The 27,132-nt window shown below is 46.4% G+C and overlaps 2 protein-coding genes across 15 annotated transcripts in view; both read left to right on the top strand.

Moving 5' to 3' along the window:
* Nucleotides 1-2,051: 2,051 nt before the first annotated feature.
* On the top strand, nt 2,052-15,851 carry MBD1 (methyl-CpG binding domain protein 1). 14 transcript variants are annotated; one of them, XR_001145507.1, is made up of 18 exons: nt 2,052-2,390; nt 3,610-3,744; nt 6,090-6,204; nt 6,301-6,467; nt 6,555-6,637; nt 6,780-6,820; nt 7,190-7,336; nt 7,432-7,560; nt 7,735-7,809; nt 7,936-8,052; nt 8,137-8,205; nt 8,761-8,928; nt 9,232-9,531; nt 9,623-9,760; nt 10,092-10,211; nt 10,297-10,358; nt 13,193-13,484; nt 14,957-15,039. XR_001145507.1 is itself a non-coding variant. In XM_012725887.1 (18 exons), the coding sequence occupies exons 2-17, from the start codon at nt 3,635-3,637 to the stop codon at nt 10,753-10,755; spliced, it is 1,890 nt and encodes a 629-aa protein (XP_012581341.1). In that variant the 5' UTR covers nt 2,052-2,390; nt 3,610-3,634; the 3' UTR covers nt 10,756-10,759; nt 14,957-15,039. The 14 variants fall into 14 exon arrangements, 13 of the variants coding, with proteins under 13 accessions (XP_012581341.1, XP_012581340.1, XP_012581339.1 ...); XM_012725887.1 differs by lacking the exon at nt 13,193-13,484 and adding an exon at nt 10,707-10,759; XM_012725886.1 differs by lacking the exon at nt 14,957-15,039 and adding an exon at nt 10,707-10,759 and having other exon boundaries at nt 13,200-13,266.
* A 378-nt stretch (nt 15,852-16,229) lies between these two features.
* CFAP53 (cilia and flagella associated protein 53) overlaps nt 16,230-27,132 on the top strand; it is an 18,135-nt gene continuing 7,232 nt past the window's right edge. The window contains exons 1-5 of the mRNA XM_004683897.2: nt 16,230-16,379; nt 19,966-20,195; nt 20,638-20,811; nt 22,325-22,628; nt 26,783-27,001. Coding sequence (XP_004683954.1) covers nt 16,311-16,379; nt 19,966-20,195; nt 20,638-20,811; nt 22,325-22,628; nt 26,783-27,001 — 996 coding nt within the window. The 5' untranslated portion in view covers nt 16,230-16,310. The remainder of the gene's footprint in view (nt 16,380-19,965; nt 20,196-20,637; nt 20,812-22,324; nt 22,629-26,782; nt 27,002-27,132) is intronic.

The raw sequence follows: 27,132 nt of genomic DNA, 5'->3' as shown, positions 1-27,132 counted from the left end.
TTCTGCTAGAATTCTACTCACTCAGAGATGCTGGCATTGCTAGAAAGAGGAGTAAGGTGTCCTTGTCTTTGAAATCGCCTGAGCTGGTTCTCATGCTTAATTGATATGTTCTAGCCAGTTGAGCCTGTCTGTCAGTTTAAGTGGGAAAACACTGATTTTGGCTGCAAACTTAGTCCTCATGTCAAAATCAGGAAAATCTTAGCACTTCTAGTTTGGAATCCCCTTTTCTGCAAGGGCAAAGAATAACCTCCCACCCAGACAATATAGAACAATTATCTAATAAACTCAAATAACTTCAACATTAGCCCAGAGGTCTAAGACCCAGGAAGTACTCACCCTGTCATAGCTGAAGCTCCAGTGATTTGGATGGGCTCAATGGCCAGGTCCTCTTGATGCTCCAGGCAACTGCAGGCATTTCCTCTGAACCTCATGTAGGTTCCACACACTGTTGACTGGAATAAAAGGTGTGAACACATTGTGAACCTTCTGGGACCAAACTCACTGGTCTAGCAAGCAAGAGGGCAAAGTCATTTGCATAAGCTTAAAGTCAGAATAGTCTAAGCCTGTTCTGTGAAGCAGTCATGCAGGAATCTGGTGCTGGGAGGAAAAAAACAAACAAAAAAAAACTTTTCATCCTCCAATGACCAAGGAATCAAAGATTTAAACAATGGATACCTAGTTTTTGCATCTCCATGATGGATTCTTTAGAAATTAAAAAAATGGGGCCCTCCTTGGTGGCATAAGGTGTTTTATAAAGTGCGGCACTAAGAAGCTATCTGCAGTCACTGCAGCAATCCTTGGCCAGGGAGGTGACTCACATGGTGCAGCAGACCTCTCCTGTCTCACCCCTTGCTCCCCTCAGCAGTGTATTTCAGTCAATCTGAAATACACTCTTCTGTTCCCCACTCTGTCTCTGGTGAATCCTCTCCCACCCCCACCTGTGGCCTGTACCCCAATTCTTGTATGCATAAAAAAATCAGGAAAAATGATTAACGTCAGCATCTGCCCTTCTCTTTGTGTAGATAGCAATAACATTTCTTTAGGTCAAGATAGTGTAGGTAAAATCTAAATTTATAGATGAAAACCAGAATTCTGGCAAGAATACAATTTTGATGTCAATGCACGTAAACTCTAATTTGTGATTATTGGAGTAGTTATCCAACTTTCTCCGTAAGTGAAATCTATTGGACTGTTTTTCTGGTTCAAATTCTCACTTGCTTATCTAATAACCGAGAGTTATGATAATGAACAAAGGTCTCAAGGACAGTTTCTCTAAAAACTGTTAGTCGATGAGAATTCTAATCTGGGAAATAGTCCGACAGATTTAATTCTGAGAACTGTTCCAACTCCTGTTTGCATTCAGGTTAACTACCTTGTTAGGGAGTAGCATCCATGCTAAAAAGAAAGAAGCAATCAGTGACTTCGAAAATGCAATTATTCTTGATTTGAGCTTCTGGCTTTTACCTATAGGTTTAGATCTCTTGATTTCCTAGGTCATCTCCACACTCTGTGCACAGAAAAGGAAAATGTTTGGATTCAGCCATTTCCCTGGCTTCTACAGCCTGCAGCCCGGAGACGCGAAGTCCAGGTCCCATCGTTTAGGTCTTCCGCTGGCTTCCTCGGTCCTAGGCAGGGGTTGCCAGCGTCGGGGTCCCTGCAGGCACCAGATACCTGCATGGCCGCTTCACGGAACAGGACCAGCCTGTTCTAACTTTTAAGTCTGGGCTGAAAGCTTTGCTCTTTTGGCTGCCGGACCGTGGACGGGGTACCAGATTGTTTGCAATGTGTTTACCGGAGGGACGAGGGTGCAAAAGGACAGCGTCGGCGAGAGGTAGACGAGGGCGCTGACACAAGCCCAGCCTTTGCCCTTCGGCCCTCCAAGATACCGCCAAAGAAACCCGGAGCTCTGAGCTAAACCCAAGCTTCCACGCCCCCTTGGGCAGGGACCGCGGAGCGCACGCACTGTGGAGGTGGGAGGAGTCGGGAGAAGGCGCCCGTTGGCCAGCTGGGGAGAGTCGCGCAGTCGCTGTTGTTACCCGGCCGCGGCTCGAGCGGTAGTTGGACGTCAGCGCGCAAACGCAGCGGGCCCGGACGGGGGGGCGCCCGCCGTGGGAGCCGGCACGCAGGCGCGGGGTCCTCCCTGGTAAGGGCAAGCGCCCGCAGGGCAGCAGAGCGCAGGCGTGTCGCCGGTGGCGGAGCCCGAGAGGCGGGCAGCGGATTTCCGGTTCCGGGAGCAACGAACGGCCGCGGCGGCGACAGCTACAGCTACGGAGGAAGCGGCTGCGGAGGAGGAAGAAGAGGAACAGGGCAAGGCGGGAGTCGCAGGCGGGACCCTCGCCATGGGTCCGCGGGCCTAGAGCGGCGGAAGCTCCCGGCCCGGTGCCGAGCTGGTGAGACAGTCGCGGGGTTGCAAGTGGGGAGCGCTCAGGCGAAGGAAAGGGAGGACCTCAGGCTCTGAACGCTGACGGAGAGGAATGAAGGGCCCCCAGGCCGATGAGTGGGAGGAATGGCGGCGTCGGAATACTGAAGGGGAGGGTTGAGGAGATTCACGCGGAGGACGGGGCGGAAGGGGCTCAGAACGCTGACAGGTAGCAGTGTCGGGACGCTGGGTAAGGACGGAAGGGAACAGGGAAGGATCCTAGCGCAGATCCGGGACATCGGGGCCTCTCCGGTTAAGGAGCGAGAAATGGGGATTCAGAATGCTGACGAGAAGTGAGAGGCTCTCCAGCCGAAGACGGGGTAGAAAGGGGGGCATCGGAATAATAGAAAGGTAGGGACGGGGGCTCCTCTGGAGGACGAGGAGGAGTAGGGGCAGAATGCTGACAGTTAGGGAGGGCATAATTCTCGGACAAGAATGGAGAGGCACCGGGGGAGCTCCGAGGGGGAGGTCAGGAATGAAGGATGAAGAGGAGTCGTAAGGGAACTTTTTAGCTGTAGAGGAGAGGAGTAGGGAGGCTTGGGGATTGAGATTGGGGCGAATTCCCGCCCAGCACTGCCGGAGAGGGAGGAGGGGTGGAGTGGGGGCCCTTTGAGACAGGGAAAAGGAACGAGGGGGGCTCTTCAGGCCAGGGGTATGGGGCGGTTGGGAGCTCTTTGGCGGAGGACACAGGTGGCAGGTTAAGAAGATGTGGGGCAAGAGAGGAACAGGGAAAGTTTAGAGACAGAGATGGGAGCTGTCTGCGCTACAGGAGGGAGTGAATGGGAGGTGAGACTGGAGCTCTCTGCCCGAGGTCGAGGTGAGTTAGACTGGGGCCTCCCCGGCTGAGGGGGAGTATGGGCTCTCAGGGTAACAAAGGGGAGTAACCAGAGCCAGTAGGTCACAGTGTCTCTGGGGCGGTGGAAGGTGGGAATGAGGCAGGGGAGAATGAAAGTGTCTTAGGTTGGCAGCTGGGAAATGGGTGGTGCTGAATACTGTCAGGAAGGGGTGTGAATGACCAACACTTGGCGCATGGGAAGAGAGGGGTGGAGTGGCATGTGTTTTTGTACTGGTCAGTTCTGTCTGGCAGGTCCCAGGTCTTGGACTGTCAGTAGTCGTGTTTTGCGTGGCCTGGGGCACCACGGATCCCCACTAGAACCTCAGCTTCTCCAATTATGCCCTCCACATTGTAGGCCGCTGCTCCTTCCCGTGGCCCCCATGGCTGAGGACTGGCTGGACTGCCCAGCTCTGGGCCCTGGCTGGAAGCGCCGTGAGGTCTTTCGCAAGTCAGGTGCCACCTGTGGACGCTCAGACACCTATTACCAGAGGTACTGGGTGGGATGTGGCAGGCAGGGGTAAGGTTCTGGCTACGTGAAATCGAGGGGGTGTGATTAAATTTATGTATTGTACAGTTTCAGTTATTCACAGATTCCATATTTGCCAATTCACCTGCTCCCCAAAGTTTGTACTCCTAAAGTCAATACTCACTTTGCTTCTTGTTTAGCTCTTGTATTGTAAATGGTGTCTTTCTCGACAACTGCTTAGTGCCATGTTTTTTGAATTTTTGTACTTTTTACTGGTTATTTTGCTGTTCACAGTGACCCCAAACAGTGCTGAAGTGCTTTCTAGTGTTCTAATTGGAGGAAGGTTATGGTATGCTGTGAGGAGAAAATATGTGTTGAACTTTGTCAGGCATGAATGGCAGTACCGTTGACTGTGAGTTCAATGTTAATGAATCAGAAACATGGTACATCTAGAAAAGAAGAGGAAATCTGCAAATTTGCATATGAGACAACTCCAGAGAGTGTTAAAACAACATCTACAGTATGTGATGAAGCCATGGAAAAGGTGGAAAAATGGCAAAATTTGTGGATCTATGAGGTGATGACCCATAAAATGAAGTTATTGTTAGGCTGCAAGCTAGGGATGTTGACATTCATGTTACCCAGGGTTAGGAAAATGTTAAACCCATCTCAGCTAGTTCTGATCAACTCACTTTTTAAAAGCTGATAACATTGTGAAAAAATTTAAATTTGCATGTGAGGCATGTTCTGTATATTAAGATTCTGCAGAAGAATTTAAGGCATATTTGCCAGCTTTTGTCCATGAAAAGGTCTATGGGAAGGGCTGGGTTTCAATGTCGAGGAGACTGACTTGTTTCAATGTTGAGACACTGGCAAAGAACCTATGTAATACCAGTGGCCTCCACGGGTCCTGGCTTTTAGTTAATTATTGTTAAGAAAAATATGTAAGTAGGGTATTTTTATTTTGGGAGGGCGGGTATCTTTAAATACACGTAAAACAAGGTTATATATTGATCAGTTGACCAAAATGTTGGAACCAGAAACTTGCAGGAACTTAATCTATACTTCTCTTAGGAGTAATTCACTAATTCAGTGTTCAAAGTGACTTTATAGAATGTAACTATTATTAATAAAGAGGATTATTGAATACATAGGTGTATGTTTGGCATATTTCTTAACTATTGTTTTTGTGTTTGTATTTATGATATATAATTAAGCAGACTTTAACATGTTTGTCAGTATACTTAATAAATAATTTACACTTAAGCATTTAAAGTGTTTTAAGATATATTAGTGATGTAATTGTTAAATTTTCTATACTTTTCCTAAATTACTTTTGTATTTAAGTTGCATTTTCCTAGAAAAACGTTGTCTATTTATAAATACTTATATTTAACTGTACTTTCATTCACATATTTAAACTTGTATAAAGCTCTCAAGGTTTATAAAGTCAGTAATTAAAACTTATAAAGGACTAGCACTTTAGGGCAAGACAGCAAATGTGTCACAGTTCTTTGGATACTGGTAGGAATCTTGAGACTCCTTGGTCGGAGGTGAAAGACAGTTTGTCACTCACACTATTAGCAGCCTCCAGAATAAATTTTTGTACCGGTCCCTTAAACCCCGTAGGATGATATAAAGAGGGCTAACCAGCACCTACACATACATGAGGCTGCACTATAGGAAAAGAACCCTGAGCTGAAGGAATCAGATATTTTATAATGTAAGGACAGTAGGGATGCCTTCCCTTTGCATGGAGACCCTCTCCCTTATCTTCCAAGGCTGTTTGCTGCACAAATATCCTTGAAAAGATAGTTCGTAACAAAGGACAATCCATGCCTCTTGTAAGAAAAGTAAGAAACCTGTGGAGTATTGTCACCCAACATCACAAATTTGATTTTCTGTGTAGTTGCATTAATTTTTTTACATGTATGATTGTGCATGCACTTGGGTGGATGCTTGTTTATATCTGTTTTAAAAACATTTGTTGCATTTTTTGCTTGCTTAACATATTTAGTGTGTAATGCTGGTATTTTTATGTTATTTCATTTGTGATCCTGTTTGTGTTTATTTTTATTTATATAGAACACCGATAGTAGTATATGTCATAATCCGTGCATATCCATTTACATTCATGTTAAATTTGTTGGTGTTTGTATACACGTATGTTGATATTTTAAACACCTTCTGTACCCCTGTGATTCAGGATTAGTTGGCGGTAGTGTCTGGTCAAGGCTCATAGGCCATTCCCAGGCTGCCTCTTGTGTATCCCACCAACCCTGTGGGCCTGTTCACCGGTTCTGGGGGAGGCTTGTGTGGGTGGAGTTGCAGCTCAGTCTGGGTGCCAACCCATCCTGGCCTACCCTCAGCCCCACAGGAGACAGGATCCGAAGCAAAGTTGAACTGACCCGATACCTGGGCCCTGCGTGTGACCTCAGCCTCTTTGACTTCAAACAAGGCATCCTGTGTTATCCAGCTCCCAAGGTACTACACATGGTGGGCTAGCTGTGCAGGGGTGACCAAGTCACCTAGTAACCCACCCATTGACCTCTACAGCCTTCCTTCCTCACTCATCTTCAGGCCCCATCGTTGGCCATCCCCAACAAAAAGCGGAAGAAGCCTTCAAAGCCAGCCAAGGCTCAGAAACGTCAAGTTAAACCCCAGAAGAGTGAGGTCAGGAAGGAAGCTCCAGTAGATGAGGCCAAGACTGACACTGCCACAGCCCCAGCTTCGCTCCCTGCACCTGGGTGAGTATTGGCCTAAAGTGAGCCAAGTAAGTGAGGGTTGTGGTTGGGCATACATTCAGGGCCCTACACCTGCGATTTCCATCCCAGGTGCTGTGAGAACTGTGGAATCAGCTTTGCAGGAGATGGTACCCGAAGGCAGAGACTCAAGACATTATGCAAGGACTGCCGAGGTGCGTGGCCCTGAGGGCGTTGGGGGAGAGGAGCTGGAGCAGACCACTGTCAGGCTAAGCTAAAGGCTGATCGGTGGATATCAGAGGTTGAGGACAGTTGTCTGCTCCCCCCTTCCACTTTTCTCCTTTTTCCCTACTCCAGCACAGAGAATTGCTTTCAACCGGGAGCAGAGGATGTATAAGGTAAGCACAACCAGCTGCCCTTCTGTAAGTGTGGGAGCAAGTCGTAATGGGGCTGGTGGAGGGGCTAGCAGATGATGCTGGGCCTGCAGGGTGTCAGGGTGATTTCATAGGCAAACACAACCAGCAGGCAGTCATTGGAGTTAATGAGGTGTCAGTAGACATGATGACTCGTTAGTCGGGGAACCAACAGACTTTGTGACAGCTTCATTGGTCGCTGAAATCAGTAGTTATCACACACATTCATGAGGCAGATGGGCACCTAGCGGAAGTGGTGATGGGAGCTAATGTGGGGTCAGCAGACACATGAGGGCAATGCTCCTGAAGCCACTCTGCTTGGGCCTGTGACCTTGCCCCACCCATTCCTGGCAGCGTGTGGGCTGCGGGGAGTGTGCAGCCTGCCAGGTAACCGAGGACTGCGGGGCCTGCTCCACCTGCCTCCTGCAGCTGCCCCATGATGTGGCCTCGGGGCTGTTCTGCAAGTGTGAGAGGAGACGGTGCCTAAAGATCGTGGAAAGGGTGAGTTGGGCAGTTGCAGGTGGACCTAAGGCTCACCCTTGCCTCCGGCCCTCAAGGGCCTGGCTGCAAGCATCATGCCTCTGGCTCCCCTACAGAGCCGAGGGTGTGGAGTATGCCGGGGCTGTCAGACTCGAGAGGACTGTGGCCGTTGCCGTATCTGCCTTCGCCCTCCCCGCCCTGGTCTCAGGCGCCAGTGGCGGTGCGTTCAGCGGCGCTGCCTACGGGTAAGTCAGGTTGGGGAGCCAGTACTGACAGGGTGAGGGTTGGGGCAGATCTCACCTTGCTGTTGAAATTGCTGTTGCTTCTTTTCAACTTGGCTTTGCCGACCTCATGTCTTCTTTTCTCCTCCCGCCCCATGCTTACCTCCCTGACCCTACCTACCTGCCCCTGTCTGCCAGCACCTTGCCCACCGCCTCCGTCGCCACCATCAGAGATGTCAACGACGCCCTCCTTTAGCTGTGGCTCCCCCTGCTGTGAGTGCATCACCCTACCCTCTGCCCATCTGTCCCTTGAATGCTCTCTGCACTCCTGGGTCCTGGAGTTGGGGTTTCTGGGTTCCATGCCATCAAGTCTAAATCACCCTTTTGGTTTTCTCCCAGGGTAAACATGGCCGCCGTAGGGGAGGTTGTGACACTAAGACAACTGCCAGGCGGCGCCCCCGAGCCCAGCCACTGCCTCCGCTTCCCCCATCACAACCTCCAGGGTCCCCAGAGCTGGTGAGGCCCTGATGGGCAGGGGGAAGGCACAACCCTAATTGTACCCCAGTACCTGCCCTGATCCCACCCCATTTGCCTCTGCAGCACCCCAGAACCCAGGCCCCCTCGCCACCTGCCGAGTTCATCTATTACTGTGTAGACGAGGACGAGCTAGTGAGTGGCCCCATCCAACACGGACAAGCCTAGACTCTCCCAGGGCACTTGGCTAAACCCATAGAAGCAGATGTTTTACTGAAACTAGTAGGGGAATAGGAAGGCATAGTAATGGGTACTATCGATAACGGGGATGAGCAATTGGGGGCTAAAATGAGGCCAGCAGGTGTAGAGATTCACGAAGTTAGTACCTAATTTCAGGTGAACCAATGCTTTGGTGGGGCTAGTAGACGAAAAGCCAACAGTGACCAGGATTCATGTAGGATGAACAGATCTAGACTCCATAGGAGGAGCTTCTTAAGGGTCAGCAGAACCTTGCTAGAGGTAGACTCAAAGACATTGTCTCAGTAGTTCGTGAGCCTGGCAGGTAGAGTGGTCGGCACTGTGATGGAGCAGTCAGCCTCACAGCACCGAGAGCCAGCTGGTAGGTACACCCAGTGCCTGACGACCAGTCACGGAGGTGCCACCAGTTCTCTGCAGTGGGGCTAGTGGAGGGGCAACAGGAGTGGCACCGCAGTGGCCCAGTGATAGCAGCCTCATTCTCCCTCCTCCCAGCAGCCTTACACAAATCGCCGGCAGAACCGAAAGTGTGGGGCCTGTGCAGCCTGCTTACGGAGGATGGACTGTGGTCACTGCGACTTCTGCTGTGACAAGCCCAAATTCGGGGGCAGTAACCAGAAGCGCCAGAAGTGCCGTTGGCGCCAATGCCTGCAGTTTGCCATGGTGAGAGGGGCAGGAAGGGTCAGTGGGTTAAACTGGGCCAGGCTCCCTGGTGCCTGGGAGGCTTGGGAGGTGAGTGGAGTAGGCTGGATGAGACTGCAGTTTGGGAGGGCAGTGGCTTGGCAAAGGATTCAGACACTGTGTTGGGGTCATTGAAGAGGCTGGGTAGCAGTGACACTTAACAGGAGGCTAGCAGGCTCAGTGAGGTAAGACTCGAAGGGAAGTGCTGGAGCCTCCCCAGAGATTAGCAGGCATGGTGATTTATCATTGCACTGGGTGGCCAGAATATCTTATCTTTCCTCACAGAAGCGGCTGCTGCCAAGTGTCTGGGAAGGACCTGAGGATGGGGCAGAGCCATCCCCACCTTACCCTCGTCGAAAGAGGCCTGGCTCTTCTCGGAGGCTTGGGCTGGGCCCAACAATGAAGCCCCCCTTGGCCAAGCGCACAGCCCGAGCAGACCGGGCTCATACTCTAATGAAGCAGGAAGCAGGTGGTGGCTTTGTGCTGCCCCCACCTGGCACCGACCTTGTCTTCTTACGGGAGGGTGCAAGCAGTCCTGTGCAGGTGCCAGGCCCTGCCTCAGCTACCACAGAGGCCGTGTTGCAGGTGAGGACTTCTTTTATCATATTCTCTTTCCAACCCCACCTAGCCTCGTGCCAGGGAGCTGGGACCAAGTCTGCTGCAATCCTCCACACAGGAGGCCCAGTGCCCTGGCCTGACTTGGGTTGTGGCCTTACCCCAGGTGAAGCAAGAGAAGGCGGATGCCCAGGAAGACTGGACACCAGGCACAGCTGTCCTGACTTCACCTGTATTGTTTCCTGGCTGCCCCAGCAAGGTGGGGGTCAGTAGGGGAGTGGTCTGTGAGTAAAATGCTGCTGAACCATGCTGGTGCTGCTTGGAGCAGAGCAGTAGGTGTGCTGATTGCTGCCTCTCCACAGAATTCCTCCCTCGGCAACTCACTAGCTTTCCTACTTTGCTGTCTAACTAACAGAAAAATGAGAGACATGAAGAATGGGAATGGGAAAAGTTTATAGGCAGAGTTGTGGCTTTTCTGTGCTGACGTGTGACTGAAAAGGGATTTCTCAGCAGAGTGACAGGTTGACTGAGAGACTTTTCTGAGACCAGACCTGCCCTCCTAACTGCTGCCCATTTCCCGCCTCTCCCAGACAGTAGACCCAGGCCTGCTAGCTGTGAAGCAGGAGCCACCTGACCCTGAGGAGGACAAGGAGGACTCCGCCTCTGACTCGGCCCCAGAGGAGGAGGCAGGAGGGGCTGGCACACCTGTGGTCAGTGCTGGGGGACACCCCACCCTCCCTGCCCCTACTTGAGCTCCACTGGCCATGTTGACTCATGATATTAATTTTTCCCTAGATCACGGAGATTTTCAGCCTGGGTGGAACCCGCCTCCGGGACACAGCAGTCTGGTTGCCAAGGTGTGCCCCGCACAGTGAGGGGTAGGGATGGGTGGGTACCAGCCAGATGTGGGCCCTGAGTTTGGAAAGTACAAACTGCCACATAGCCTTACACAGTGGGAAGTAAAGACCCAGTAGCACTGCCCTGATTGTGACTAGAAAGGGATGTGTGCAGGGCCCCAGTGATTCTCTTGAGGCCCAGATTAGGGCTATCTTGGGGGTGGAGGGGTGGTGGTGGGAGTTGGGTGGGGGAGGACTTAGTGCCCTGTGATGAGATTTGAAAGAAAAAGGAAGATAAGGAAAGCCTGGTCCTTATCTCCCTAAGAAAATCTAGCAGGGACTAGACCTAATATATAAATTCTTATTCAGAGAATCATCATTTGGGGTCTTGAAAGCTTTTGGAGTCTCCAAGAGATGACCAGGTGGGCCGGGCAGTGGTGGGTGGGTGGGAACTTGGGGTCCTCAGGTGTCCGTGTGATCTGGGTCCACACACACGTGTGATCTTGGGCTAGTCCTGCAGCTACGGGAACATCCTCTCCAGAGGGGGTAAAGATGTATTTCTTTAGCCTGTCCTAAGCCTATGGAGGTTATTAGCAATTTCAGTGGCATCAAAGAATTGTCCTGCAGGTCTGACAACAGTAGGAAGACTAGGTTCTGTAAGGGCTGGGATGGAGGGAGAAGGCCAGGGGGATGCTGCCTCCTGCAGAATGTTGACAGGCCCTGCACAGAGCCCCAGGCACAGACCATTGGAACTACTAAACACCTGGATTTCTTTTTCACTGCCAACCAGTTCCAGCAGGACAGAAACCCTTCCAAGGGTACTTAGGCAACTACAGATGAACTGATTGGGCCTTGCAGTGTGGGAGATGAGCAGTGAATCCAGTGACCTTGGAAGGTTTATTGTTCAGGGACACAGGATCCCTGCATCAGGGAGCTCATAGTCTTACCTGGGGAAGCAACTTCTATGCATGGAATCGTGGCATTTTAACAGGGAGAAGGGTATGTTGTGTTGCTTGTAATGGAAGATTTTAGAAGAGGAAGGATAACTGAGGAAAGGTGGATGGCAGACCAAGAGTATTAGGAAATGGTTTTGTGTTGCTCCTTTGTACATAGTGAATCTCATTCACCAAACGGACCTGTTCCATCTTCTCTAGGTCCAAGGATCTTAAAAACCTGGAGCTAGAAAGCAGTAGACCAGAGGCTTCTGCAGCCTGTAAGATTCTAGGTGATATTTACAGACTGTCTTCATGAGAAACAACACTGATCCTCTCAGGCTGGACTGTAGACTTCTTCCCAGGACTTGTGTAGGAGTCGCTAGGGACTGGAAAAACCACCAAGCCAAAGGAGTAGGGATGTTCAGTAATTTGAACTCATAGAGGGAGTAAGCAGGAAGGAAGGGAGAGGGTAGAAAGTTGGTACATCTGTTCTAACTGGTGCAAATGCCAGGAGCCTGAGTGTGTTAAGTGTGGATATAAGGATGGGGTTGCTGGCCTGAGATTGGGGTGCATTTAAAACAACCATAAAACCACCTAAATTAGCCAGCATAAATAATTTTAAATGGCCCCTGGATAAGACCCGGTGGTATCTCTATAAACATTTCCTCAGGAGTACAGATTTTGAAAATATGTAATATGAATAAATAAGGAAAGGCAAGCAACTGCTATTTGGTGAGTTTCTCTTGTGGACAGTTTATTTAGTCCTCAGAACAGTTTATTTAGGGAGACTGGTTTTTGCTCATGTCCTTAGATGAGAAAATTGAGGCTCAAATCAAGTAACTTGTTGATTGTCAAACTGCTAGTATTAATAGTCTGTAATCAATGTTACCTTGTTAAACCTTGTTCTATAAGCCACTCTACTGTAAACTATAATTCATATTCAGTATATGTAACATGAGTGTCCAGGCTTCTTGAAAACAAGGTGTATTACAAATCCCTTACACTCTAGCCTCTGTCTTGGTTTAGGTTGTGCCAAGGCTGCGCAGATGGGCTTTCCTTTTCATGCACCTAGAGACTGGGTTCTTCCCATACCTTGGTGCTGCGTAGGGTTTCTCAGAGCCTAAAGGATAACCTTTAGGAAGGACTGGCCACAGTTCCCTACCTCAGTCAAAGCAGTCTTGAACTACCAGCCTGACTCATCTTCCCTGACAACTTGCATCCTTACTCCTTGATGAGTTTTATGCTGGCTTTCACTCTGGGCCCTCACTACAGTGAGTGAGGGTTCCTGTCTAAGGACCAGTTTTGGCTTAGCCCTGCCGCATTCATTCTTTGTACAAAGTGCCAAAGTGATTAGATGGCGTTTTATAACCTAGCTCATTTACAGGGCTGAGACAAGTGCCTGCCTCCTTAAATTTTGCATCCTGTGTGTCTTGCCTCACTCCTGCCCCAGCCTGCAACTTTAGATAATTCAGATGTAAATTAGTCATCTCCCTACTTTTTAACTCATGATACAGTCCTCTGCCACTCTCCTTTGTCGTCCCCCCCCCCCGCCTTTGCTCTACTTACTTAAGCCAGTCAAAATTGGTAATTTTTTGATACTGTTTTGCTCCTCTTTCCTTTACCCACTCCTACCAGGATCTAACAACCCAAACTTAACTACTCTGGTGATTTTAGCAGTGATATCCTAAGAAAAATTCAGTTGGTGACCTTCTGACTCATTAAGATGAGTCTGGTTACTATGTATATAAAACTACAATCAGAAAAGCACCATTAATACAAAATTAATATATATACATGTATTTGTGTACATGTATATGTATTTTAAGGGATTGACTAGGAATTTGACCGCATGCACTTGTGGGAGCTGGTTAAACAGTCTTGTAAGGCTGTTGTCTTTGCATCTAATGCTGGAGCTTGAAGTCTGCAGGGCAGGCAATCGAGAAAGGAAGATGGACATAAAGTGTGGGAGACCAAGAACACATTGGCGCCCAGGAGCACGAGCTGGAACCCGCGAGGATGGCCGGGAACCCATGTCAGTCTCTCACCACCTCCAACTTCGATGATGTGGGTGTCCTGCAGAAGCTGGTGCCCTTCATCACAGAGTTAAATATGCATCTGGCCCAGGAATTAAGAGAAGCTGAAGGAAGATCCGGGCAAGGTGGAGCAGCTGCAGGCCTGGATGCAGGCCTGACTGCTGCCCCACACCAACGAGGTGAGCCAGCAGATAAATGACAACATGTGTGAACTGCAACAGTGCCTGGTGCCCCTGCACCAACCCTCCAAGTGTAAAAAACTATGCTGCTGCTTCACTTCTGCCCTCCAGTTATCACACAAAATGTGGCCCATCCTATCCGGAAGCATACGGGGAAGGGAGTTCTGGGAAACGTAGCCTAGTCAAGGTGACACATTACAAAGCCACCCTGCCATGAATCAGCTCCCAAGGGTCTCACTACTCACCTGAGGATAACTTGATAACCTACGTTGCTGAAAATGCAAAGCTGAAGACCATGGATTTCATGGTGACCCCAGCAAGTACAGAAATTGTCAAGGCCACCCAGAAAAAACTTGCTGGTCTCGGCTTTTTTTTTTTTTTTTTTTTTTTTTTTTTTTTTTTTTTGCATTCATCGAGTATTGAGAACCTGGCCCGTGTAGGCGCTGTACTTAATGCTGGGATACAGGAACGAAAAAGATATAGTCCATGCAATTTTATTAAATGCCTCATTATGTATTACAAATGGTGAATGGATTTCCAACTTTGTCATGGAATTTAATGGTGAACATATAGAATTCAGGAAACTGTTGGGAGGACAGCCCTTGTGTGAACCTTGTTGGGGCATCATAGGAATTGGAAATAATATAGTTTCTATCTCTAAGCTGTTCTATTTTAAAGTTTTTAAAATGATTTTTGTCCCATTTACTGATTTCAGTTAGTGTTTCTTTGGGGATGGTTATGATGGTGGTAACTGTTGTCTGAGAAAGTGGGGAATAGTGGGTGGCAAGATCAAGGTCAGGTTCTGTCCAATAACTTTGGTCAAGTCACTTCTCTAAGCACCCGGGGAGGGGCCAAGGGTGTCAGAAGGTTGGACTCAAGGGGCCAGCCCCTGGACCGGCCAGGCCCCACCAACCTGCGAGTGTGCCCACCAGGGGGCAGTGCGGTTAGCCCACTGGGGCACGGGAGCCGCTGCCCCTCACCCTCGGCCTGGACGGCCCTGGGGCGTGGCCTGCGCCAGCAGTGCGTCCGTCCGACCCAGGGCCAGCCGGGAGAAAGCCGAGTCCATTCTTCGTGTAATGGTAAAACCGGCAGAGTAACTGGAGTTAAGTTAACGGGATTTGTTCAGGATGAGGGCGCGGCACGACGAGCTCAGGACGACGCTGGGACATTCGAGGGCAGCCTGATGTCGCCGAACTCTTCGATGGGACCCTCTGGGCCGATGGGTTTTTTTGGGACCTCGGGGCTGCCCGACAGGCGCCTGAGAATCTCCGCGGCTTTTCCCAAACCCTGGCGGGTGGCGGGTGCTTTCATTCCTTACCTTTCTCCCCAAGGGCGTGGTGTGGGGGAGGGTCCTCATACCAACCTGCGGGGCCAGGTGCCTGTGGGACCTGAAGATCAAGGAGCTGGCTGGCCCTAGGACTCCATGCCGGAACGATGCGACCAGCTAATTCTTTGTTTCTTGTTTGTTTCAGGCTATGTAAACTCTTAGCAGTAAATGAAAATGAGTATTTTACCGAACTGCAATTGAAAGAAGAAGCATTATAGGAGAAAAAAGACAAAATGAGAATTATTAAAAGAGAAGAAAGAGACATTATTTTTGTGGCTGAAAAACTGAACCAGCAATTCAGGAAATGGAATCCAAATGTAGAAACGTACCACATACAAAATCCGAAGTGGGTGGATTACAAATGATTAAGGAATGCTAATTTACAGTAAATTGCGGCCTTAGGACGGTATACACAACTAGTTGTACTTTCGTTATTACACTTCAGTAACTGTCTAGTACTGAGCTTTTCTGGGCTCCCTGCCCTTCCTCCCTCTAGAATGAACACGAAAGTGGCGTCATGATTGGCTTTTAGTTGTTAACTTCCACCTCGATCTTGACCAGAAGGACAGCTGTAGTCTCCACATGTGTGGGCCCCTTCTGGGATCCCTGAACTGGACGGCCTATTGCTCTGGGAATCTGGTTCCCGGGGCCCTTTTACCTGCACTCGTGCCCCGCTTCCACACCCTGTTCATGATGGCCCTAGACCCAGACTCTTGAATTTCATTGTGCCCAGTCACATTGTCACTGTCCTTCTAGCCCTTCTGAGCTATTCTGCACCACCACCACCCCCAATCCTCTGGTACCCCAAGGATATACCATAGGATTTTAATAAGATTTATAATTGCTGGTTGAATGGGCTGACAAGGCACTTAGGCTTTCAGACAGTCTTAGATGTAAAATGAGGGTAATATCTGCTGTTCCATTAACCATGTGAGATTTGTAAGGCTCAATGGTTTCATGTGTGAAAGTACTTTGCAAATTACTGTAAAGAACTATGCAAATATAAGGTGGTCCTGTGATGATTATTACGCTCATCAAGATTAAATTGGAGATGGCCATAACATTTAGCCTTCCTACAAAATATTCGCTTACCTCCTCAGGTTTTTAGACCGATTGCAGGGTCTATTCAGCAAAATCATTTGGCGTGTGATTAGATCTTTGCCTTCACTTCTGGTTAAGGAAGGGTTTTCCTGTTATTCTGGGGAACTCTAGAGGAAGGGAGACTGGCGGGAGGCCAGGCCATGGGTGGACGGGCGGACGGGCGGACGGGCTGAGGACAGCGCAGGCTCGTCAACTCAGCTCCGAGAGGAGGATGTCGCGAGTGCCGCCTCCATGGTCGCCATGGTGACGGGACCAACTTCCGCCTCTCAAGCGAGGTGCACTATGGCAACGAGAAGTACGCGTTGCGGAAGCTCATGCCGTCGCGGAAGTTAATGCCGCTGCTTTCTGCGACTGGGGAACCGTGGTGTAGCGCACCCCCATTCTGAAGGAACTAGAAAATGTACAGCCAGCGGTATGGCCTCGTACAGCGGGAGGTTAAGGGCCCTACTCCTAAAGTGGTGATTGTGGTAAGCACGAGATGTGTATGCGGGAACCTACTGTTTTCTGCCTCTCCAGTCAGTCACTCCTGAGCCCATCCTGGCCCCTAGATGGGGCTCACTCAAGGGGAGCTGGTACCTGATGCAGTGGGTTGGATTTTGAAATACGGGAGAATAAGGTTGCTCATCGAACTCCTGCACTCGAAACACCTTCCATTATCCCCTCTGCCTTCCCACCTTCAGTTTTAATATACCTAGAGCCTGTGTTTGAAGAATCGCTGCTTGGGATCTTGAAGTTTTTCAGTTTCGGAGTCCAAAATTCTGTTCTTTTCTCAGTGCAAAGTATGGCCACAGAACGAGTACTAGGTCAGGTGGTAGGAAATTTGGGGTCTGGGCTGAATGTAATTTAGCTAAACTTGGGCCGGGCCTGCACCTAGCCCAAAAGAAGGGCCTGTGGAAGGGAGACTGGGCTGTAAGGGTTTGACTTCTTCAGCCAATTCAACTATAATGAAAGTGTCCTTGCAGGTCTGGAAATAGAATGATAGCTGGTTGTTTCAGGCTAATGCTGCCTGCTGCAGAATTTGATAGGTCCTGCTCAGAACTCCAGACACTTAGTTCATACCCCTGTATTCCCTTGTGTCTGCAAACTTGTTTCTTTTGACCAGAAAACATTCCAGGAGTAAATAGCCAAGAGCAAAGAAATTACTTGAGTGCCTGCTGTGTCACAGGACGGTGAGAGATATATTGTAAACACAAGGCTCCCCGGGGGTTTACCTTTCATAAGTAGTTTTACTCATGCCTGCTTTCAAGTTGCTTATCAGCTAACTTCAGGAACAATTTTCTTATTCGTAAAACCATCTAAGATAAATGCTTTAGGTAATGATATGCTGTATTGTCCGTGATGGCACTTTATGGAATAATGAATGATATGGTTTCATTGTGCTCCACAGTGCATACAATTCTCAATATAGACCTGCTCCCTCTTCTCCTGGTCCAAGGACCTGGAGAATGAGTTTGGAAATCAGTAAACTGGAGGATCTTATAGAGGGTTCAACGTGATAATTTCAGACAAAATTCATGAAGGACAGAAACTGATCTGTTTTGAATTTTGTATCTGAATACAAAGCTTAGGGGCTGGGCTTTTGGTCAGGTGTCATTACTTTTTCTGGGAACCAATAAGGAACACACAAAAATGTGACCACTAAATTAGGGAAGCAGGCCTGTGAATACTTTGTGCTCATAGAAGAATAAGGTGGAAAAGGAAAAGGTCAGAGTTGACACATCTCAGATGTCAGATTATGATCAGGAAGGAGGGTGTTAGAGGTGTTAGAGGTGCAGAGTGTGGGGAAAGAAGAAAAGCCACTAGGGTTGAGATGTGAAAGCCAGCCACTCCAGGAGGAGGCCATAATAGATGAAATGTCTTGAGTAATGGAGAAGTAAAAGGAGCAGGTCTCTGCCGAATCCCCTAGGGACCCAGTTATTTAATTCTCAAAGTAGGTTTTTAGGGGAACATTTATTTTTGTTCATTTGACAGGTGAGGGAACAGGCTCAGAGAGATTAACTTCCTTAAGATCACAAAAATGGGTAGAGGCCAGGATCAAACTATAAGGCATTGTTCTTTAAGACTTAAAACTAGAAAGGGTAATACTAGGAACTGTAACTTGAGAGGTTACAATAACAAGACTTTGCTAGTGACCTTGAAACTGTGATGTAGTTATTGAATCTAGTTTTCTCCCTTTAGTATAGCTTCGAGTTATAATGTGGTCATTAATCACATATGACCTTTGAGCACCTTAACTGTGCTTAGAGTTTGAAATGGCAATATTTTGGGTACATTGCTTAAATAAAATGTAGTAATAAAATTATTCCCCCTCTTTTTACGTTTTTAAATGCAGCTAATAGAAAATTAATTGTAAATCTGTTTCACGTTATTATATTAAACAGTGTAGGCTTTGAATAATGCCAAGAGTACATGGATTGGCATTCCCTTTTTACACTACTCCTGTTCATTGCTTATTTGCCCAGAGGCTGGGTCCTTCCAGACCACAGACTCCTGCTCAGGCTGTCCCAACCATTAAAGGGCTTCTGACTTCTTCACTCAGGCTACCACACTCCCTTTCCATTCCTATCTTTAGTTAAAATGTACCATAGAGCCTGGTTTCTGCCCTAACAACTTAAGAGAATTGATTTTTGACCTTGGGGCATGATTCTTATCTCATATGACTACTGGAAGCCTCAGTTCCTATGTGTATTCTGCCGAAAATTTAGCCTTGACCCTGCTCTGCTTTGTTCTCAAATTAATCTACATCAATACAATTTCATACATATTAGAAAACAGTTAACTGACTCTAGGGTATAAACTGACTTGCTGCTCTCCATGATGTAACCCCCCCACCCAATGTTATCTTCCATCTCCAGCCCACCTCAGCCCTGCCTTACCTTATTCACTTGATCTAGGTACATTATGTGCACACTGAATCCTGAATCTTTTCATCAAGCTACCTTCAAGTTCATCAAGTTTCCCAGGAAACTCCTTTAACAAAACCCAGCCCTATTATTTTAGTAATCTTGACAGTGATCTTTTAAGTGTCAATGATCATTGACTCTGCCACATGAGCTAGGAGTTTTGTTACTGAATCAGCAATCCAGAGTCTCACTGCTCACCTAAGGATGATTTCATTCCACTGGCTGGACATACAGAATTCAAGACCATGAGTTTCATGTTGGCTCCAGGAGAATCAGGTTGCATTCAGACTGTTCAGAAACTTTGATTCTTCATTTATTCATCCATCCATTTATTCATTCACTTATATTGAGAACCTGATGGTGATGGCCATCACGCTCAGGCTAGGAAGAGAAATGAAAAAAAAAAAAAAAGATATAATCTGTTGTGATTTTATATTTAAATACATCAATAGGTATCCAAAGAGATTATGTTTCCAAATCTCCAGTGGATGTTTTTATATATCAGACATTTACAGAAATTCAAGATACCAAAAAAGAGCACAGCCCTTGCATTAAACTTCTGAGCACAATAGAAATAGAAATAAAACTCTACCACTCATTTCCTCCCCTCTTTTCCCCCTCTTTCTCTGTCTCCCTTTCTTTCTAAATAAAGGTTTTCATTTTCACAACTCATTATTTTTATTGTGTATATCTTGATAATAGCTTCTTAATTGAAAGTACTTTGATGGTAGTAACTATGTTACCTCTCCTTGAGAAACAATGTGTGATCTTGGGTAGCAAGATCAAGGTCAGGAATTAGAAAACCTCTAATTTTTATTCTAAACATTCTACCCTAACTAGCTGAAGCACCTTGGGCAATCAGAACATGTAAATGTCTTCAGGTTTTACCAATAGTCTAGTATATGAGTCCATCAACTTTTACTCAAATGGCAAGAATATTGGAAACCAATTTGGTGGTATCTTACATAAAGCTTCAAGAACCAAACAAGTTACACCTTAGGCACCAAAGCTGTTTGCAGTTGTTAACAGTGTGTACTAGTTTCATATACCAGAATTTATTTAGTCTGAATACTGGTGGAAGTCATGATTAGTTGGAAATAAGCAATTGATTTTAGATCTCTCAAAAGTGATGGTGGTTACTGGTTTTCAGAGAGCCAAGCCTCCCAAAGACCAAGGGACTGAGAGACACCTACAGAGAATCCAACACAGCCATCAGAAACAGCATGCTATTTTGGCTTCCATTAAATCACGTGAGCGGGACCGCTTGAAAACTGAGTGGCAACAGCACACTGACCGCAAGTTTGTGAAAAGTCTTGTGCAAGCAAGAGTCCAGGATGCTATGCAAGGGTTTATCATCAACACTGAAGAAAGACGAAACAAGTAAGGCTCATAAACCTGGTGACCGAGACTGTGAAACTTGCCCCAAACCACAAGTTGAGATTGGCTGATTAAAAATAAAGTGAATTTTTATAGTGAAGATTGTGGCTGAGATATTTATAGTCCTGCCAAATCAATGGTTATTGTTTGTCTTTTCCCTTGTGATAACCTATGCTTGGTAGAAAGCAAACTGATATATTTTGCTCCTTAAATGTACTCATTTTACTTCTTACTGAAAATGGTATATTACCTATCTCTTCTGTATGTGGTTAAATAAAACATGACACAGATTTGTCTCTTGTTTTAAATGTCAGCTGACCTTATGGAAGACTAAAATTCCTGATAGTAAAATTTATGATAATAATCTGCTGCTAAGATAAAATATAAAAGTCAAGTACTGAAACTGACTGCCATGACAGTTTTAATTTTTATCATTTTGTTTCAGGCTACGTGAGCTTTTAGCATCAGAAGAAAATGAATATCTTTCTGAAATGCAGTTGAAAGGAGAAACAATTGAGGAGAAAAAAGATAAAATGAGAGATAAAATCAGATTGCTGAAAGAGAAAAAAGAAAAAGAGAGACAGGATTTTGTGACTGCAAAGCTAGACCAGCAATTCAGGTAATGTCAGGAGAATACACCAGAGAAACTGAGGTTGGTGTTTTAAAAAAAGATTTAGGCGTGCTAACCAATATTAGAAGTCTAGCTTTAAGAGGGTATACATATTAGTTGTATTTTCAAGTCTTGGTATTATATAACACATATAATAATACAGGTACTGAGGGACTTTTTGTTAGAATTTTAGACTGGTGAATTCATTTGTCAATGTGGAAATATACTGGTTTTGTTAACCTAGTAACATCAGCTTCTGTTATCTTTTTGAGCCTTTCATAAACTACGGATAACAATTGGCTATCGTTTATGTTATTCATCAGCATGATTTTCTGTTAAATCAATATTTGTGGACATTGGGTAAGTTTTTTTTCTGAAATAATCAAGCCCCAACCCTCAAGGGGATTCTAGTTTAGTTAGGCAAATAAAACCAATAGCTTATGGTGAATAGTGCTCAACAGTACTTGCTGAGTGTCAATTTATTCTCCTTTCTTTAGTCTCAGCAACTCAGATTTCTTTAGAAGTTCTGTATTGGGATCATTTTACAAATTTCAGCTTCCTAGTGCCCAATTTGATTTATAACACAGCAAGACTTGATGTTTATAAACAGTTTACGATGAAAGGTGCTCAAATGTGGCTGTATGCTAGAATCTTCTGAGGAACTCTGAAAAAATAAAGATGTCTATGTTCTACCCTCAGATGAAATGATTTAACAAGAGAGGAGAGGGAGAGGGAGCAAGGGGTGTGAGGTTTGGAAGATATCTCTAAGTCATTGCAAAGTGCAGGTCATGTCTGAAGTGCAGATGGTATTATACACATGAAGAACTTGTGAAGAAATTTGAATTACTAAAACTGAAAGAAAGGTCTAGATACGTAGTGAAGAGCGTTTCTTCCCAGACGATGACAGAGGCAGGGGCTAAAAATCACCAATAGAGCTGCTTTCTCGACTGCAGTAGAAACACAGTTATGGGTTGTTCCTCCGCCCTGCCCGTGACTGCAGGAACAGTGGGGAGGCTTCACCGCCACATGCTGTACATGCCGGCCCTCCTCTTGAGTGTTTCCTTGGCTCTGCATGCGGGGTCTCTTCTTACCACACCCTTGCCCCATTTGTACTGTATGGGCTCCTTCCTCTTCTGTTTCTACTGCATAGGACTGACAGTCGCCATGCATGAGCTCCTATTTTCCACCAGGCATTTACATCTGTTTTCTTTGGTCCTTATTAGGACCTCGAAAGATGATTATTTTGCTAACGCAGAAACAAGCTCAGATAGGTTGGGGTTTTGACCCACACAGGAATGTCAAAAATAGGATCAAAGCCTGTCCAGCCTGACTTCAGTGCCCGTACCTTGGGACATCATGCTTCTGCCTGCCTGATGCGCCCTCACCTGTTTACTCGGCTCAGGTGGCCTACATCTGGGCTTTGCCTTTTCTTCCTGCAGTGCATAGCTATACTGGTATGTTCCTAAAGAGAGCGGTGACTCATGAAAGGCTGGCTTCTGCCTTTTTAAAATTCTCCTTTCAGGGAACGCTGCGAGGAGCTCCGTGTCAAGCTCTCTTCTATCCATCAGAAGAAAGTATGTGAAGAGCGGAAAGCACAGGTCGCTTTCAATGAGGAGCTGAAAAGGCAAAAGCTGCTGGAAGAGCAGATGTTCTCAAAGCTCTGGGAGGAAGACCGATTAGCCAAGGAAAAGCGAGAAGCTGAAGAGGCGAGGAGGCAGAAAGAGCTGGTGGGGAACATGCGCCTGGGCCTGGATGCCCAGATCACCAGCATCAGGGCCCAATCGCAGGCTGCGCGGAGGCTGAAGGAAGAGGAGTCACGCCTGATGGTGAGCTTGTCAAAGCTTGTCAGGAGGTGGCTAACTCAGTGGGTGGGGCGCCTTTGCAGGCCGGTTACAGGATAGTTTGCCTGACAGCCTGAGTTGGTCACAGGGCCACAAGGCTGTGTTCAGAGCCTTGGGTTTCAAGGCCCAGCTAGCAGAGCGTTACATTGGGTAGGGCAAGTGACTTACCTACTGTGACTCAGTTTCTTCTGGAAAAGGAGGCAAAAGACACTTGTCTTTGTTGTGAGGATGAAGTGAGATAGTCACTGGCTCAATAGTGCTGTGGAGGGCTAGTGGTGAATTTGGCAATGTCCCCCCATGCTTTGTTGTGGATAACAGGGTGTTTCCGAATCCTTTGTAAAGTGTTGTTGGTAACTTCACTGACTTCCTCCCACTCCCCAGAGTATCATTCATTTTGTTCCAACAAGACTGCTGTCCCTAATGTGTCAAAGGAAATGTGTAAGAATACTAAAAAAGCAGCAGTTTTATATGCATATTAACATTTTAGCCACTGCTACTCAATACTCAATAGTAAATTCAGAGGCCAAAAGCAATATTTTCCTGTGAAACTCCAAACATTGAAATTTGGAATCTTAAGAAATGTCAAAGTTAAGGTATTTCAGAGCCCTTAGAAAGCCTCCTCTGGACTTGAGACTGTTGTGTTTTGAAGGATTTGGTAGCAGTCTAGATATTTTAGTTTCTCTGAGGTAATAAATATGGTTACTCCTGCCCCAGGAGCCTTACATATGCTCTCCCTCTGGTGTGACATACCTTGGGAGCCATTTTGCTCACAGTAATTCTGACATCAAATGCAGGGTTTTTCCTTTCACACCAAACAATTCTGACTCTCTCTGGCCACCTAGAACCAGGCGCCCTTCAATTTGACCCATTTCTGATGTAACCCCCAGAGTTTGTGTCACACTTCATAAGGTTAAGGTCACCCCCTCCTTCAGATGCCAGTCTCTAGGAATAGATCACCAGGTGACCTGCACTTCTGGAAAAGATGCCCAGGGCAGGGTACTGTGGAGGCAGAGCTGTTTGCAAAGAGCTTCCATGCCACCCCCACCCCCCCAGGAACATTGCACTCCCAGCACCTCAGTGTATTGACCAACCCAGAAGCTCTTCACACCCCATCATTTGGGGACATTTATGGAGGTTTTATTGCATAGACATTATAGATTATGCCAGTAACCATTGGTGAATGAACTCTATCTCCTCTTTTTTTCCTTGGAAGTAGAGGAAGGAGCTAGAAGTCCCTATCCTCTTAAACACATGGCTTGGTCTTTCTGATGATCAGCCCCTATCCTGGAGCCATTTAGGAGTTTCCAGCCAGCAGTCTCTCATCAGGATACAAAAGACTACTTTCAAACTTTGCCTGTCCAAGGGTTTTGGGTGCTATGTGCCAGAAATCAGTATAAGAAACAAATATTTAGTTTTATAACATGCCTAGCCCTCCAGCTACACTTGGCTGTCTTTACCTTCCTTAAAAAAATTTTTGAGAGCCCTCCCTAGTGGCTCAATGGGTTAAAGCGCAGCAGTATGAAGATATCTACAGCCACTGCCACAAGAGTTTGATCCCCAGCCCGGGAGGTGACTCACATGTTGTGGCAGACTGCTCCTGTCCTGCCCACTGCTCCCCTCTGCTGTATCCATCTATACACACATAAAGGCCAGCGGTGTGGGTGGTGAGAGGATTCACCAGAAAAAGAGTGAGGTGCAGAATAGGTGCATGTACAGAAATACACTGCTGAGGGGAGCTTGGGTGGGCCAGGAGAGGTCCGCCTTGCCATGTAGGTCACCTCCCTCACTGGACCCTGGCTGGGGAATCAAACCCATCCTGCAGTGACTGTGGACAGCCTCATGGTGCTTTAACCTGTTGTGCCATCAGGAAGGACCCAATAAATCTCAAAAAAAAAATACAATTATTGATAGACTGCATTAAAAAAAAAGTTTTTAAAGTAACTTTAGATCCACAAGAAGTTGCAAAAATAGCACCTGTGTTCTTTCATATCTCTGTGTGTGTCTGAGAGAGAGAGAGAGAGAAAACTACCAGGACATCTTTGAATTTCACCCTCGTATATGCACCCTTTGTGGGAAGGGTTATTATTCTATGAAGTGCTATTGCACTTATAGACGTATGGTAGCACTACCAGCTTCAGGGTGTAGAAGTGATCCATCACCCAAAGACGCTCCTTCCAGCTTTACAGCCATACCCTTTCTCAACCCTAGCCCTGGTACACACTGGTAGGATATTTATCACTATTATTTTATCATTTCAAAAATGTTATATAAATTCTGTCCCTTTTAATTGTTTAATTATGAACATTTTCAAATGCAGACATGGAGAGTAGAATGAATCTCTGTGGACATGTCTCCTACTTTCAGCAGTTGATACATTTTGCCATATTGATTTCTTCCAGCTCGACCTCTAGCCTGCACTCAGTTTTTGTTTTAGGACAAATCCCAGACATGTCATTTCTCCCTTAAATGCATTTTAAGGACTTTCCTTACACAGTGCCAAATCAAATCCATTTGATCCCCGCCTACCCTGGAGGAGTTCCACATGGCGTGGCAGACCTCTCCTGACCCTCCCACTGCTCCCCTCAGCAGTGTACTTCGTTGATCTGCCTGTTCTGCTCCCCGCTCTGTCTCTGGTGAATCCTCTCACCCTCCGCATCTCTGGCCTGTACCCCAGTTCTGTATGAATAAATAAATAAATCTAAAAAAAAAAAAGATGTGATGTTAATTCGAGAAGATGTGGTATATATATATATACAATGGTATGTACTCAGCAATCAAAAAAGATAAACTCACACCATTTGCAGCACTGTGGACAGAGCTAGAAGGGATCATGCTCAATGAAATAAGCCAGAAGGAAAAAGAAAAGTATTGAATGGTTTTACTTATAGGAGGAATACAGGGGAACCAAATAAGGGATCAGGGAAAATAATAATAATGATGATGATGATGATAAAAGCTAATAGGCAGCTGTAAATAGAGACATTCTACAAGGGAGATGGAGGAAAAGGTATCAAAGCAGAGAAGAGGAGAGCACAAGGGGCCGTGATGAAGGTTCAGCGGTGAACTGGTGTGGGAATTTTATGGTGTAAAAGATATAAGTTAAAAAATAAATTATTAAAAAAAACACAACTGCTTGGGTAGGCAGGCAATGAAGCCAGCCTGGGGTGTCAGAAAGATAAGAAAATGCGTGGGAGAGGGTGAATTCATTTATAAAACAAAATGCTTAAAATTTCATTTTGTGTATTTAACTGACAAGCACAGCTCCAGCTTTGGACTCTTACTGCTGCTTAATAATGTGTCTAAATCTTGGACTCCCTGGTGGTCTAAGGGTTAAGTCTTAGCACTACCACCCATATGGCCGGAGTTTGTTCTCCGACCAGGGAATTGACCCATATAGGGCAAGACTTCTCCTGTCTCACCTGCTGCAACCCTCAGCAGTGTATTTCAGTTGATTTATGAAAAATAAATAAATAATATGTCTAAATCTCAACGTGCAGAGGTATGTACAAGAGTAAGTCTAAGTGCAGGGTCCCTGTATCTGCAGGGGCCAGTTTGGGACTTCTGGTGGGTGTCTGAAGCCATGGGTAGTAGCAAACTCTATCTTAACTTTTTTCCTATATGTGCACACTTATGGTAAAGTGTACTAGGAGACATAGAGAGGTATGCTAGGAGATTAGAAGAAAATAACGATAAACTAGAACAATTATAACAGTATGTTGTAATAAAGGTTATGCAAATGTGGTCTTTGTCTTTCTGTCTCTGTGTCTGTCTTCCTCTCTCTCAGAATACCTTGTTTTATATAATGTTTCTGGACCTCTGTTGACTGGGTAAGGGAAGCCCATGGATAAAAGGGGACTGCTGTGTACAGAAATGTCAAGGATGCTAGGGTTACAGGTGATTTTTTTTATACTTTTCTGCACTTAGAATTCCACTGTTTATTACTTTATAAACACCTGTAGAAATTTTATAGAACCTTATCATTGACTCAGCATTAAGGTTTGTTTTATTTCTTTATTTCTCCAGTTCCAGCTCTGTGTGTGTATGTGTGTTTCCAAGAAACCATTTATCTCATCTCTTAGGTGAAATGAATTAATTTCTTTTGTCCAACTGCACTGAATTTCATTATTTTTCTACCTTAGGAAGACATCTCTGCGCAGGTAAAACTTGAGAATGAGCAGGATAAGGTAAAGAAGCAAAAGATTAAACAGGAAAATAGAGCTGCTTTGGATAAAGGCCTCCAAGAGAAGATGGAGCATGTGCAACAGGAACACAGAGATGAACAGTCCCTGGACATGCAGCTTGTGCAGAGGGCCTTACGAGACCTTCAGAAAGAGGCTGATAAAAAGAAGCAAAAGAGGGTAAGGCGTTACGACATGCCTAGCATGTGCAGAACAAGATACCTTGTTGAGCTCTCAGTCTTTCAGGGCCAGCCACATGGAGAGTGGGCTGTGTCTTTCTCCCTGTTTGTGGCTGTCTTTCCTTCTCTCGA

The sequence above is a fragment of the Condylura cristata genome, unplaced genomic scaffold, assembly GCF_000260355.1.
Source record: "Condylura cristata isolate star-nosed mole 26May11 unplaced genomic scaffold, ConCri1.0 scaffold00016, whole genome shotgun sequence".
Lineage (NCBI taxonomy): Eukaryota > Metazoa > Chordata > Mammalia > Eulipotyphla > Talpidae > Condylura > Condylura cristata.
This window is presented reverse-complemented; position numbering and strand designations above follow the sequence as displayed.

Bases quoted from the DNA above. Each gene is read 5' to 3' on its own strand.
- MBD1 (XM_012725876.1), top strand. From the start codon at position 3,635: ATGGCTGAGGACTGGCTGGACTGCCCAGCTCTGGGCCCTGGCTGGAAG. The intron at 3,745-6,089 runs GTACTGGGTGGG...GCCTACCCTCAG, and splicing joins TCAGACACCTATTACCAGAG to CCCCACAGGAGACAGGATCC. The intron at 7,561-7,734 runs GTAAGTCAGGTT...CCTGTCTGCCAG, and splicing joins TTCAGCGGCGCTGCCTACGG to CACCTTGCCCACCGCCTCCG.